Below are 14,851 nucleotides of genomic sequence, written 5' to 3' on the forward strand. Positions count from 1 at the left end.
ATTTAATGTGTCACCGCTCCCTCAGGGTGCTATCACCCCCCCAGGGTGTCACTGCTCCCTCAGTGTGGCCTCACCAATGTCACCGCTCCCTCAGGGTGCACTCACCCCCCATAGTATCACTGCTCCCTCAGGGTGCCCTCACCCCTCAGTGAGTCACTGCTCCCTCAGGGTGCCCTCACCCCTTAGTGAGTCACTGCTCCCTCAGGGTGCACTCACCCCCCCCAAGCTTTCACCGCTCTCTCAGGGACCCCTCCCAACCCTCAATGTGTCACTGCTCCCTCGAGGTCCCCTCCCAACCCTCAATGTGTCACTGCTCTCTCAGGGTCCCCTCCCAACCCTCAATGTGTCACTGCTCCCTTGGGGTCCTCTCTCAGCCCTCAATGTGTCACTGCTCCCTCGGGGTCCCCTCATAACCTCAATCTGTCAGCGCTCCCTTGGGGTCCCCTTCCACCCCTCAATGTGTCACCGCTCCATCAGGATCCAATCCCAGCCCTCATTGTGTCACCGCTTCCTCAGGGTCCCATCCTAACCCTCAATGTGTCACTGCTCCCTCAGGCTCCCCTCATAACCTCAATGTGTCACCTCTCCCTCAGGGTCCCCTCCCAACCCTCAATGTGTCACCGCTCTCTCAGGGACCCCTCCTAACCCTCAATGTGTCACCGCTCCCTCAGGGTCCCCTCCCAACCCTCAATGTGTCACCGCTCTCTCAGGGTCCCCTCCTAACCCTCAATGTGTCATCGCTCCCTCAGGGTCCCCTTTCAATTCTCGGTGTCTCCGCTCCCTCAGGGTCCCCTTTCAACTCTCAATGTGTCACCGCTCCCTTAGGGTCCCCTTCCAACTCTCAATGTGTCATCGCTCCCTCAGGGTGCCCTCCTAACCCTCAATGTGTCACCGCTCCCTCGGCCCCCCAGCCCTCAATGTGTCACTGCTCTCTCAGGGTCCCCTCCCAACCCTCAATGTGTCACTGCTCCCCTCCCAACCCTCAATGTGTCACCGCTCCCTCGTGGTCCCCTCCCAGCCCTCAATGTGTCACCGCTCCCTCGGGGTCCCCTTATAACCTCAATGTGTCCCCGCTCCCTCAGGGTCCCCTCCCAACCCTCAATGTGTCACCGCTCCCTCGGGGTCCCCCTATAACCTCAATGTGTCACACTCTGGCGATCCTTTTTCACAAGCCCTCTGCCATCAGCAGATCACCCCGATCCCTGAAGATCCCAGGCAAGTGTCCCCCTGTCCGGAGTCTGACGTGATCCTGCACGCGGCACCGTCTGGGTCAGTCCGGCTCCGGTACCGAGACCGCCCAGTCCAAGCCCGGACGGCTCAAGAGCACCGGCGACCAAGCAATGGGACCCGGCCTGGGCTAGCCCTCCGGCTTCAGTCCGTGTCACGTGACGGACCTAGACATGTCCACCGCCTTCCCTACGGTGTCACGTGACAGACCTAGACATGTCCACCGCCTTCCCTACAGTGTCACGTGACGGACCTAGATAAGTCCACGCCTTCCCTACGGTGTCAGATGACGCACCCAGACAAGTCCACCACCTTCCCTACAGTGTCATATGATGGACCTAGACATGTCCGCCGCCTTCCCTACGGTGTCACGTGAAAGACCTAGATATGTCCACCGCCTTCTCTACGGTGTCACATGATAGACCTATACATGTCCACCTCCTTCCCTACGGTGTCACGTGACAGACCTAGACCTGTCCACCGCCTGCCCTACGGTGTCACATGATAGACCTATACATGTCCACCGCCTTCTTTACGGTGTCACGTGACAGACCTAGACAAGTCCACCGCCATCCCAGCGGTGTCACATGACAGACCTAGACATGTCCACCTCCTTCCCCATGATGTCATATGACTGACCTAGACATGTCCACGCCTTCCCTGCGGTGTCACATGACGGACCTAGACATGTCCACCTCCTTCCCCATGGTGTCATATGACAGACCTAGACATGTCCACGCCTTCCCTACGGTGTCGCATGATGGACCTAGACAAGTCCACGCCTTCCATAAGGTGTCACATGATGGACCTAGACAAGTCCACGCCTTCCATAAGGTGTCACATGATGGACCTAGGCATGTCCGCCGTCTTCCCTACGATGATACAGGGACCCACCGTCAAGGACTGACCATCAAGGACCCACCATCAAGGACTGACCATCAAGGACCCACCATCAGATACCCACTGTCAAGGACCCACCATCAAAGACCCACCGGCAAGAGAGACCGTCAGGGACCGACCGTCAAGGACTAACCATGAAGGACCCACTGTCAGGGACCCTCCGTGAAGGAGCGACCATCAGGGACCCACCATCAAGGCCCCACTGTCAGGGACCCTCCGTGAAGGACTGACCATGAAGGACTGACCATCAAGGACTGACCGCCAGGGACCAACCGTCGAGAACTTGGTCGTCAGGGACCCACCAGCAAGGACTGACCGTCAGGGACCCACCATCAGGGACCCACCGTCAAGGACCCACCGTCAAAGACACACCATAAGGGACCCGCCGTCAAGGACCCACCGTCAGGGACCCACCGTCAGGGATCCACCGTCAGTTACCCACCATCAGGGATCCACCGTCAAGGACCCACCATCAAGGACCCACCGTCAAGGACCCACCGTAAGGAACACACCGTCAGGGATCCACCGTCAAGGACCCACCGTCAAGGACTGACCATCAAGGACCCACCATAAAGGGGCCCTGTCAGGGACTTGCTGTCAAAGACCCACCGTCAAGGACCCCCATCAGGGACTTGCCGTCAAAGACCCACTATCAGGGATCCACTGTCAAAGACCTTCCTACTTCCAGCGTAAGATCTCACACCATCAGCCCACACTCACCTTCAGGTCCTCTCTTGTGCATCTTCTGGTTGTTCAAGTCCACCACTTGACCAGGTCCGGCTCTGGCGGCTCCCTCTCTCTTCTGGTTGTTGCAAGGCATCACAAGAGCAGGTCCGGCTCACAAGCCCTCTCTTCATGCCCCAAACTGTGGATTGCTCTGTTGGGCCACCATCGGGGCTACAAGCAGTGCATCCTTTTTTATAAGGCCTTAAACCCCTGGTCTCTCCTTCATGCCTGACCCTGGTCCTACCTCCATGCCTGACCCTGGTCTGTGCCTTGGTCCTTCCTTCATGCCTGACCCTTCCTCTATGCCTGACCCTTGTCTTTCATCCATGCCGGACCCTGGACCTTCCTCCATGCCTGACCCTGGTCTGTGTCCTGTTCCTTCCCCCAGGCCTGACCCTGGTCCTTCCTCCATGCCTGACCCTGGTCCTTCCTTCATGCCTGACCCTGGTCTGTGTCATGGTCCTTCCTTCATGCCAACCCTAGTCCTTCCTCCATACCTGACCCTGGTCTGTGTCCTGGTCCTTCCTCCATACCTGATCCTTCCTGGATGCCTGACTCTGGTCCTTCTTCCATGTCTGACCCTTGTCTGTGTCCAGGTCCTTCCTCCATGCCTGACCCTGGTCTGTGTCCTGGTCCTTCCTCCAGGCCTGACCCTGGTCCTTCCTCCATGCCTGACCCTGGTCTTTCTTCCATACCTGACCCTGGTCTGTGTCATGGTCCTTCCACCATGCCAACCCTAGTCCTTCCTCCATGCCTGACCCTGGTCTGTGTCCTGGTCCTTCCTCCATACCTGATCCTGGTCCTTCCTAGATGCCTGACTCTGGTCCTTCTTCCATGTCTGACCCTTGTCTGTGTCCAGGTCCTTCCTCCATGCCTGACCCTGGTCTGTGTCCTGGTCCTTCCTCCATGCAGACCCAGGTCCTTCCTCCGTGCCTGACCCTGGTCTGTGTCCTGGTCCTTCCTCCATGCAGACCCTGGTCCTTCCTCCATTCCTGACCCTGGTCTTTCCTCCATGCCTGATCCTGGTCTGTGTCCTGGTCCTTAATCCATCCCTGACCCTGGTCCTTCCTCCATGCCAGACCCTGGTCTGTGTCCTGGTCCTTCCTCCATGCCTGACCCTGGTCCTTCCTCCATGCTTGACCCTGGTCTGTGTCCTGGTCCTTCATTCGTGCCGGCCCTGGTCCTTCTTCCATGCCTGACCCTGGTCCTTCCTCCATGCCTGACCCTGGTCTGTGTCCTGGTCCTTCCTCCATGCCTGACCCTGGTCCTTCTTCCATACCTGACCCTGGTCTGTGTCCTGGTCCTTCCTCCATGCCTGACCCTGGTCTGTGAACTGGTTCTTCCCCCATGCCTGACCCTGGTCCTTCCTTCATCCCTAACCCTGGTCTGTGTCCTGGTCCTTCCTCCATGCCTGACCCTGGTCCTTCCTCCATGCCTGACCCTGGTCCTTCTTCCATGCCTGACCCTGGTCTGTGTCCTGGTCCTTCCTCCATCCCTGACCCTGGTCCTTCCTCCATGCCTAACCCTGATCCTTCTTCCATGCCTGACCCTGGTCTGTGTCCTGGTCCTTCCTCCATGCCTGGCCCTGGTCTTTCCTCCATGCCTGGCCCTGGTCCTTCCTCCATGCCTGACCCTGGTCTTTCTTCCATGCCTGACCCTGGTCCATCTTCCATGCCTGACCCTGGTCATTGTCCTGGTCCTTCATCTGTGGCTGACCCTGGTCTGTGTCCTGGTCCTTCCTCCATGCCTGACCCTGGTCCTTCCTCCATGCCTTACCCTGGTCTGTGACCTGGTTCTTATTCCAAGCCTGACTCTGGTCCTTCCTCCGTGCCTGACCCTGGTCTGTGACCTGGTTCTTCCTCCATGCCTGACCTGGTCTGTGACCTGGTTCTTCCTCCATACCTGATCCTGGTCTGTGACATGGTCCTCCCTCTATGCCCTACCCTGGTCTGTGACCTGGTTCTTCCTCCATGCCTGACCATGGTCTGTGATGTGGTCCTCCCTCCATGCCCTACCCTGGTCTGTGACCTGGTTCTTCCTCCATGCATGACCCTGGTCTGTGACCTGGTTCTTCCTCCATGCCTGACCCTGGTCTGTGATCTGGTTCTTCCTCCGTGCATGTTGGTTCCTGTTCTCACTGTCTTGTGCCCATTGTGTAAAGATGCTGGTGGTTCCTGCCTTTCTTGTGCCTGTCGGGTAAAGGTGGTGGTTCACTGCCTCTCTCTGACTAGTGCCCCTCGTGTAAAGGTGATGTTGGTGGTTCCTGCTCCCAATCTCTTGTGCCCGTTGTGTAAAGATGGTGGTGGTTCCTGCTGTAAGTAAATAGTGCACGTTGTGTAAAGGTACTGGTGGTTCCTGCTCTCACTCTCTTGCGCCCATCGTGTAAAGATGATGCTGGTGGTTCCTGTTCTCACTCTCTTGTGCCTGTTGTTTAAAGGTGGTGGTGGTTCCTGCTCCCACTCTTTTGCATCCATCATGTAAAGGTGGTGGTGGTTCCTGCTCCCACTCTCTTGTGCCCATTGTGTAAAGATGCTGGTGGTTCCTGTTATCACTGTCTTGTGCCTGTCGTGTAAACATGCTGGTGGTACCTGTTCTCACTGTCTTGTTCCTGTCGTGTAAAGATGCTGGTGGTTCCTGTTCTCTCTCTCTTGTGACTGTTGTGTAAAGGTGCTTGTGATTCCTGTTCTCACTTTCTTATGCCTGTCATGTAAAGATGCTGGTGGTTCCTGTTCTCACTGTCTTGTCCCTGTCGTGTAAAGGTGGTGGTGGTTACTTCTCTCACTGTCTTGTGCCTGTCGTGTAAAGATGTTGGTAGTTCCTGTTCTCACTGTGTTGTGCCTGTCGTGTAAAGGTGGTGGTGGTTACTGCTCTCACTGTCTTGTGCCTGTCGTGTAAAGATGCTGATGGTTCCTGTTCTCGCTCTCTTGTGCCCGTCGTGTAAAGATGATGCTGGTGGTTCCTGTTCTCACTCTCTTGTGCCTGCCGTGTAAAGATGCTGGTGGTTCCTGTTCTCGCTCTCTTGTGTCTTGTGCCCGTCGTGTAAAGAGGATGCTGGTGGTTACTGTTCTCACTCTCTTGTGCCTGCCGTGTAAAGATGGTGGTGGTTCCTGTTCTCACTGTCTTGAGCCTGTCGTGTAAAGGTGGTGGTGGTTACTGTTCTCACTGTCTTGTGCCTGTCGTGTAAAGGTGCTGGTGGTTACTGTTCTCACTCTCTTGTGCCCCATCGTATAAAGATGATGCTGGTGGTTCCTGCTCTCACTTTCTTGTGCATGTTGTGTAAAGATGCTGATGGTTCCTGTTCTCACACTCTTGTGCCCGTCGTGTAAAGATGCTGGTGCTTCCTGTTCTCACTGTCTTGTGCCTGTCGTGTAAAGGTGCTGGTAGTTACTTTTCTCACTTTCTTGTGCCCTGTGTGTAAAGATGCTGGTGGTTTCTGTTCTCACTGTCTTTTACCTGTTGTGTAAAGGTGGTGGTGGGTCCTGCTCCCACTCTCTTGTGCCTGTCATGTAAAGATGATGCTGGTGGTTCCTGTTCTCACTCTCTTGTGCCCGTTGTGTAAAGGTGGTGGTGGTTTGTGCTCCCACTCTATTGTGCCTGTCGTGTAAAGGTGGTGGTAGTTCCTGCTCCCACTCTCTTGTGCCCATCGTGTAAAGATGCTGGTGGTTCCTGTTCTCACGCTCTTGTGCCTGTCATGTAAAGGTGGTGGTGGTTCCTGCTCCCACTCTTGTGCCCGTCGTGTAAAGATGATGCTGGTGGTTCCTGTTCTCACTCTTTTGTGCCCGTTGTGTAAAGGTGGTGGTGGTTCCTGCTCCCACTCTCTTGTGTCCATCGTGTAAAGATGCTGGTGGTTCCTGTTCTCACTGTCTTGTGCCTGTTGTGTAAAGGGGCTGGTGGTTCCTGTTCTCACTTTCTTGTGCCCTTCGTGTAAAGATGCTGGTGGTTCCTGTTCTCTCTCTTGTGACTGTCGTGTAAAGGTGCTTATGGATCCTGTTCTCACTTTCTTGTGCCCGTCGTGTAAAGATGCTGGTGGTTCCTGTTCTCACTTTCTTGTGCCCTTTGTGTAAAGATGCTGGTGGTTCCGGTTCTCACTGTCTTGTGTCTGTCATGTAAAGGTGGTGGTGGGTACTGCTCTCTCTCCGTCTTGTGCCTGTCGTGTAAAGGTGCTTGTGGTTCCTGTTCTCACTTTCTTGTGCCCTTCGTGTAAAGATGCTGGTGGTTCCTGTTCTCACTTTCTTGTGCCCTTTGTGTAAAGGTCGTGGTGGTTACTGCTCCCTCTCTGTCTTGTGCCTGTCGTGTAAAGGTGATGGTGGTTCCTGTTCTCACTTTCTTGTGTTCTTTGTGTAGAGGTGCTGGTGGTTCCTGTTCTCACTTTCTTGTGCCCTTCGTGTTAAGGTGGTGGTGGTTCCTGCTCTCACTCTCTTGTGCCCGTCGTGTAAAGATGCTGATGGTTCCTTTTCTCACTGTCTTGTGCCTGTTGTGTAAAGGTGCTGGTTGTTCCTGTTCTCTCTCTCTTGTGACTGTCGTGTAATGGTGCTTCTGGTTCCTGTTCTCACTTTCTTGTACCCTTCGTGTAAAGATGCTGGTGGTTCCTGTTCTTACTTTCTTGTGCCCTTCGTGTAAAGGTGGTAGTGATTCCTGCTCACACTCTCTTGTGCCCGTTGTGTAAAGATGCTGATGGTTCCTGTTCTCACTCTCTTGTGCCTGCCGTGTAAAGATGCTGGTGGTTCCTGTTCTCACTGTCTTGAGCCTGTCATGTAAAGGTGGTGGTGGTGGTTACTGTTCTCACTGTCTTGTGCCTGTCGTGTAAAGGTGCTGGTGGTTCCTGTTCTCACTCTCTTGTGCCTCATCGTATAAAGATGATGCTGGTGGTTCCTGTTCTCACTGTCTTGAGCCTGTCGTGTAAAGGTGGTGGTGGTGGTTACTGTTCTCACTGTCTTGTGCCTGTCGTGTAAAGGTGCTGGTGGTTCCTTTTCTCACTTTCTTGTGCCCTGTGTGTAAAGATGCTGGTGGTTTCTGTTCTCACTGTCTTTTACCTGTTGTGTAAAGGTGGTGGTGGTTCCTGCTCCCACTCTCTTGTGCCTGTCATGTAAAGATGATGCTGGTGGTTCCTGTTCTCACTGTCTTGAGCCTGTCGTGTAAAGGTGGTGGTGGTGGTTACTGTTCTCACTGTCTTGTGCCTGTCGTGTAAAGGTGCTGGTGGTTCCTTTTCTCACTTTCTTGTGCCCTGTGTGTAAAGATGCTGGTGGTTTCTGTTCTCACTGTCTTTTACCTGTTGTGTAAAAGTGGTGGTGGTTCCTGCTCCCACTCTCTTGTGCCTGTCATGTAAAGATGATGCTGGTGGTTTCTGTTCTCACTGTCTTTTACCTGTTGTGTAAAAGTGGTGGTGGTTCCTGCTCCCACTCTCTTGTGCCTGTCATGTAAAGATGATGCTGGTGGTTCCTGTTCTCACTCTCTTGTGCCCGTTGTGTAAAGGTGGTGGTGGTTTGTGCTCTCACTCTATTGTGCCTGTCGTGTAAAGGTGGTGGTAGTTCCTGCTCCCACTCTCTTGTGCCCATCGTGTAAAGATGCTGGTGGTTCCTGTTCTCACGCTCTTGTGCCTGTCATGTAAAGGTGGTGGTGGTTCCTGCTCTCACTCTTGTGCCCGTCGTGTAAAGATGATGCTGGTGGTTCCTGTTCTCACTCTTTTGTGCCCGTTGTGTAAAGGTGGTGGTGGTTCCTGCTCCCACTCTCTTGTGTCCATCGTGTAAAGATGCTGGTGGTTCCTGTTCTCACTGTTTTGTGCCTGTTGTGTAAAGGTGGTGGTGGTTATTACTCTCACTGTCTTGTGCCTGTTGTGTAAAGGGGCTGGTGGTTCCTGTTCTCACTTTCTTGTGCCCTTCGTGTAAAGATGCTGGTGGTTCCTGTTCTCTCTCTTGTGACTGTCGTGTAAAGGTGCTTATGGATCCTGTTCTCACTTTCTTGTGCCCGTCGTGTAAAGATGCTGGTGGTTCCTGTTCTCACTTTCTTGTGCCCTTCATGTAAAGATGCTGGTGGTTCATGTTCTCACTTTCTTGTGCCCTTTGTGTAAAGATGCTGGTGGTTCCGGTTCTCACTGTCTTGTGTCTGTCATGTAAAGGTGGTGGTGGTTTCTGCTCTCTCTCCGTCTTGTGCCTGTCGTGTAAAGGTGCTTGTGGTTCCTGTTCTCACTTTCTTGTGCCCTTCGTGTAAAGATGCTGGTGGTTCCTGTTCTCACTTTCTTGTGCCCTTCGTGTAAAGATCATGGTGGTTACTGCTCCCTCTCTGTCTTGTGCCTGTCGTGTAAAGGTGGTGGTGGTTACTGCTCTCACTGTCTTGTGCCTGTTGTGTAAAGGTGATGGTGGTTCCTGTTCTCACTTTCTTGTGTTCTTTGTGTAGAGGTGCTGGTGGTTCCTGTTCTCACTTTCTTGTGCCCTTCGTGTAAAGGTGGTGGTGGTTCCTGCTCTCACTCTCTTGTGCCCGTCGTGTAAAGATGCTGATGGTTCCTGTTCTCACTGTCTTGTGTCTGTCATGTAAATGTGGTGGTGTTTACTGCTCTCTCTCTGTCTTGTGCCTGTTGTGTAATGGTGCTCCTGGTTCCTGTTCTCACTTTCTTGTGCCCTTCGTGTAAAGATGCTGGTGGTTCCTGTTCTCACTGTCTTGTGTCTGTCATGTAAAGGTGGTGGTGGTTACTGCTCTCTCTCTGTCTTGTGCCTGTCGTGTAAAGGTGCTTGTGGTTCCTGTTCTCACCTTCTTGTGCCCTTCGTGTAAAGATGCTGGTGGTTCCTGTTCTCACTGTCTTGTGTCTGTCATGTAAAGGTGGTGGTGGTTACTGCTCTCTCTCTGTCTTGTGCCTGTCGTGTAAAGGTGCTTGTGGTTCCTGTTCTCACCTTCTTGTGCCCATTGTGTAAAGATGATGCTGGTGGTTCCTGCTCCCACTCTCTTGTGCCTGTCGTGTAAAGGTGCTTGTGGCTCCTGTTGTCACTTTCATGTGCCCTTCGTGTAAAGATGCTGGTGGTTCCTGTTCTCACTTTCTTGGACCCATTGTGTAAAGATGCTGGTGGTTCCTGTTCTCACTGTCTTGTGTCTGTCATGTAAATGTGGTGGTGTTTACTGCTCTCTCTCTGTCTTGTGCCTGTTGTGTAAAGGTGGTGGTGGTTCCGGCTCTCACTCTCTTGTGCCCGTCGTGTAAAGATGCTGGTGGTTACTGCTCTCACTGTCTTGTGCCTGTTGTGTAGAGGTGGTGGTGGTTACTGCTCCCTCTCTATCTTGTGCCTGTCGTGTAAAGGTGGTGGTGGTGGTAACTGCTCTCACTGTCCTGTGCCTGTTGTGTAAAGATGCTGGTGGTTCCTGTTCTCACTTTCTTGTGCCCTTCGTGTAAAGATGCTGGTGGTTCCTGTTCTCACTTTCTTGTGCCCTTTGTGTAAAGATGCTGGTGGTTCCGGTTCTCACTGTCTTGTGTCTGTCATGTAAAGGTGGTGGTGGTTACTGCTCTCTCTCCGTCTTGTGCCTGTCGTGTAAAGGTGCTTGTGATTCCTGTTCTCACTTTCTTGTGCCCTTCGTGTAAAGATGCTGGTGGTTCCTGTTCTCACTTTCTTGTGCCCTTCGTGTAAAGGTCGTGGTGGTTACTGCTCCCTCTCTGTCTTGTGCCTGTCGTGTAAAGGTGGTGGTGGTTACTGCTCTCACTGTCTTGTGCCTGTTGTGTAAAGGTGATGGTGGTTCCTGTTCTCACTTTCTTTTGTTCTTTGTGTAGAGGTGCTGGTGGTTCCTGTTCTCACTTTCTTGTGCCCTTCGTGTAAAGGTGGTGGTGGTTCCTGCTCTCACTCTCTTGTGCCCGTCGTGTAAAGATGCTGGTGGTTACTGCTCTCACTGTCTTGTGCCTGTTGTGTAGAGGTGGTGGTGGTTACTGCTCCCTCTCTGTCTTGTGCCTGTCGTGTAAAGGTGGTGGTGGTAACTGCTCTCACTGTCCTGTGCCTGTTGTGTAAAGGTGATGGTGGTTCCTGGTCTCACTTTCTTGTGCTCCTTCATGTAAAGATGCTGGTGGTTCCTGTTCTCACTGTCTTGTGCCTGTCGTGTAAAGGTGGTGGTGGTTTCTGCTCTCATTGTCTTGTGGCTGTCGTGTAAAGGTGGTTCCTGCTCTCACTCTCTTGTGTTCGTCGTGTAAAGATTGTTCTGTGTTCTTCTGCCTTCCTTGTAGATTACACTCCTTCTTACCCTGTTTTTGTCCTCTGACAGCCCCCGTGACGGTGTCCTCCCTTCGGCTGGTGGATCAGGGGGTGCACTCCCTGTCAGTGTCGTGGACGGGTCCTCGTCACCGGAGCCCTTCCTCCTTGCAGTACGACGTCATCATCCACCCCAAGGTGAGTCTTTCTGCGGCGCTGACAACCACTCTCTTCTGTCACCATTTTTTTTACTATTTCTATTGGATTCCCCACAGTCTAGTGTTCTGCGTTCCCCCTTTTCTCTCCATTTTTCTTGCCTCTCCTCTTTAACTTGTCTTGTCAGCCTCATCTCCTTCTTTTCATTCTGCTCTGTCTCTTCAGTGCCCCCTTAATTTCTTTGTCCCAATCTTTGACCTCCTTTCTTTTACTTCCTCCTTATTCTCTCATTTCCACTCTTAGGTTTCACCTACGCAAAATCTGTTGTATTTAAAATAATTTTGAGAGAGTCTAGAGCCTGTCCACTGCTTACCTTTACTTACCTTTTGTTGGACTCAACGTTGCTCTAATTTCCATGCTTCTGATTGGTCAGCTGGTCGTCTGCTTACACATTACATGTTTTCATGCTTTGCCTGGCCACGCGGAGCATGACCCAAGTACAGCTTCCGGTGGCCAGTGGCCAATGTGCTACCACTGGCTACGCACTCCGGAAGGTACTTTTTAGGTAGAGCCCAGGCAGCATATGCACTGTCTCTTCATGTCCCACACCTAAGCCTCACTCCTTGCTTTCCAAAGACCACCTCTCACCTGAGATGTGTCAAGCCCCTGCCTGTCCACCCAAGGCTCTTGCCATCAGTTGCCAAGACAACTGGGGTCCCTTGTTCCCCATGTGGGGAGCCCCTTCAGCTGCCCCCCCTACCATGGATGCATACCTCGATTCCAGGCTTCAGTGCCCGCTCCAGCGCTTAGAAGCTGAATGTCTGCAGCAGGTAGCACCAATAGAGAAGTCTCTCCACATTTCTTTCTCTCACTCACTCGGTCTCCTTCCTGTATTTGTCTTCTTCTCCTCTTACAGCTTCTCTTTCTCATCCCGTGTCACCCTCTCTCCACTGGTTCCTCCTTGTCCCATGCTCAGGATCTCTTCTTTTACTATTTCACTTTTATTCTTTCTCATCTACACGTGTAGTCCGGTCCCCTGTTTTTTAGGTCTCGCGTAGCGTTGCAGCGCAATGCGTTGCTCGCTCTGCAAGACCTCTTGTGAGCAAGGAGATTTCAGAAGGGGACTTAAAGCCCCGCCCCTCAATTTTGTTGGCCGGCATCAGCGATTATGTAAAACGCTGGCCTCCGATTGGAACTGAGCCTTTTTGGTTGTTGCCCTTTCCCCTTTTCGTCCGGCCCATCCAGACTGGATCGTCTGCTTCACGGCTGTCATGAAGGAATTTCTTATCTTTAGAGGGGCCATCTGTTTCTAATTAGTTGTTTGTTACTTTGGTTTCATTTTGGCACAAGATCTAGTTACAATTCCACTGAGAAGCCAATTTGGAGCTAATGATGCCTTCAAAAATTTTCCATGAGACCACGGGGTAGAAACAGAAACGCTAGAGTGCATGCATTTGTAGCAGGTATAAAAAAACTATATTTAGATAAAATACATGCGCAGTTGACAAAAGCTTGAATCCGTAACCCTTGCCTTGGAGGCAAAAATAACAAACATGAAACTCAGAGAGGAGAGTGGAGGAGGGATATGAGGACAGGAAAACAGCTGACAACACGCAGAGCTTGGGCACATGCATGGGAAAACGGAAGCCAAGCACACAAGGACAGGCACAAGAGACAAACCAGAGCTCTGCTCTGGAGAGGAACTGGATTTGAGAGAGCTAATAAAACCTACGCTCTTGCAAATACATTTTTAGTGGCTACCGTCGTGCACTTTTTGAGACTCTGATCTAGGCGTCTAGAGAACCATTACCCATCATTACAGAATATTTCTCCATCTACAGGGCACATTTAGGATTTTCTTGGTCGATACAGAGAAATCTTACATTTTAATAAAGGACAGGCGGCATAGCAGTGGACTCCTCCGTGCACCGTTAATAGGCTCACACTGCATAATAATGTCGCCATCTTGCCTTGCCCTAAAATTCAACTTCACTTTTGCACTCAAATTTGCTGATTGAACTAAAATGACATATCCCTTGTTCCCCTCCACCATCCTGTTCCTTTCCTGCAAGTTAGTGTTATACCCTCCAGCATACGAGTAAGGGTGTTTTACAATATATTTCAGACTTGCGCTGTTTGCCCTAGACTAACTTCGAGCTGTGTATGCACCAAGTACTACTAAAAGGCCTGTAGCGCGAGGGTCATCAAACGATTATTCTATTAAATAGGCAATATTTAAATATGTCTAGACTTATTTAAACATTGCAGTTAAGTTCTGTTACCGTTTTTAAAATGCAATTTTGACCAGAGCCTGGCGCCCCCGCCACCCTAGGGACCCATGTACTAGCGCAATGCTGAACCAATAGGAATTCCTCGGATCCAAATTCCATTCCAGTGGTTTTAGCTCATCTATACCACTGCAGAAAGGGGCAAACCATATGTGAACCGGTTTTGGCCCCCTACATAAAGGCAGTCTGTCCTGAAGGGCAGTGAGGCGTCTTCGCAGCGCAGGCTCACAGGTAACAGTGGGCACTTTTCAGCCGACTGTGGCCCCCAGTGAGGGGCAGCTCACTGTGCATGTGTGCCCGTCACCAGAGCACAACAGCCACACTGATTCCAACTTGTATCTCTGGGCAAAACGTGACGATACACAACCACACAAGAACCAGCGCTAGTGTGCAGCCTTTACACAGTGTGAACACACTGTTCGTTAAAAGTGTGAGCTGAATACACACTGGTGCAAATCTGCGGGTAGAGGAGAAAACACCACTCACATAAAAGTCTTCAAAGGAGGATTCTTTAAACAAGAGGTAAAAAGAACCAAACATTAGCAGGTTCTCCTGCTCGGTTCCTTTATAGTTTGATTAACCCTTTCGCACCAACTATTTTGGGGACAGTTCATTTGTGTGAATCGTGGATATATCTTAATGGTAAGGACCCCCTTCCTACAGAGCGAGTCAGCCATCACAGTAAAAGCAACCCTTATTCCCACAGCAAACTCAGGCACGTGTGTGTTCATATGAAACTGTGGGAGACCAGGAACAGAGACCTACTGAAGCGGGGGATTTATAGGGCCACTCTCCCTTTTGCCTCGAAGGGCAGGGCTCGTGAATGGCCGTCAGACACCAGGAGACGCCGAACGTGAAACACCGCACTCTTGTCGGACAGACACAAGACATTCCATGGTGCACAAGGGTTGAAAACGTGAGGCGCTAGAACCACCCCAACCCATCGGCTTTCAGCGGCCATCTGTCCATGCCGTCAGCATTCTGTCATCCGTGAAAACCTTTGCCAAAGTGAGCCCATGTGAAAGGATCCACAAAACATGCCTGCATGGGAACACTGGAACTTTATAAAAAATACCAACGCTGAAGGGCTGTTAAAAAAACAAACAACAATGTAAGGTATTATTTCTCAGAAGTGCTTGAGGTGGCCATCCTACCCAAAAGGCCTTACTGTGCATATAAACACGAGGGACATCAGGGGAGTAAAACCCACTCACTACCTTAGTCTGTTGAGGCTAAATCTTTTATTTATTGCTTTGTAAAATGCTTCTAACCACCTTTAAGTGACCTCAGGGTACATGCATGACTGGAGGTTGCAACATAGTGAATTTGCTGGAACCCATTTTAGGTCTGGTCGACAATGCAGTTTTCGCCAGACCTTAAGTGATCAACAACAAAAGG

General features: G+C 51.8%; 1 protein-coding gene across 1 annotated transcript in view; it reads left to right on the plus strand.

The window, feature by feature from the left end:
* Positions 1-14,851, plus strand: part of EPHA1 (EPH receptor A1) — a 271,028-nt gene that overhangs the window by 102,813 nt on the left and 153,364 nt on the right. The window contains exon 6 of the mRNA XM_085620345.1: positions 11,083-11,207. Coding sequence (XP_085476471.1) covers positions 11,083-11,207 — 125 coding nt within the window. The remainder of the gene's footprint in view (positions 1-11,082; positions 11,208-14,851) is intronic.

The sequence above is a fragment of the Triturus cristatus genome, chromosome 7 (genome assembly GCF_964204655.1).
Source record: "Triturus cristatus chromosome 7, aTriCri1.1, whole genome shotgun sequence".
In the NCBI taxonomy this organism is placed as follows: Eukaryota; Metazoa; Chordata; class Amphibia; order Caudata; family Salamandridae; genus Triturus; species Triturus cristatus.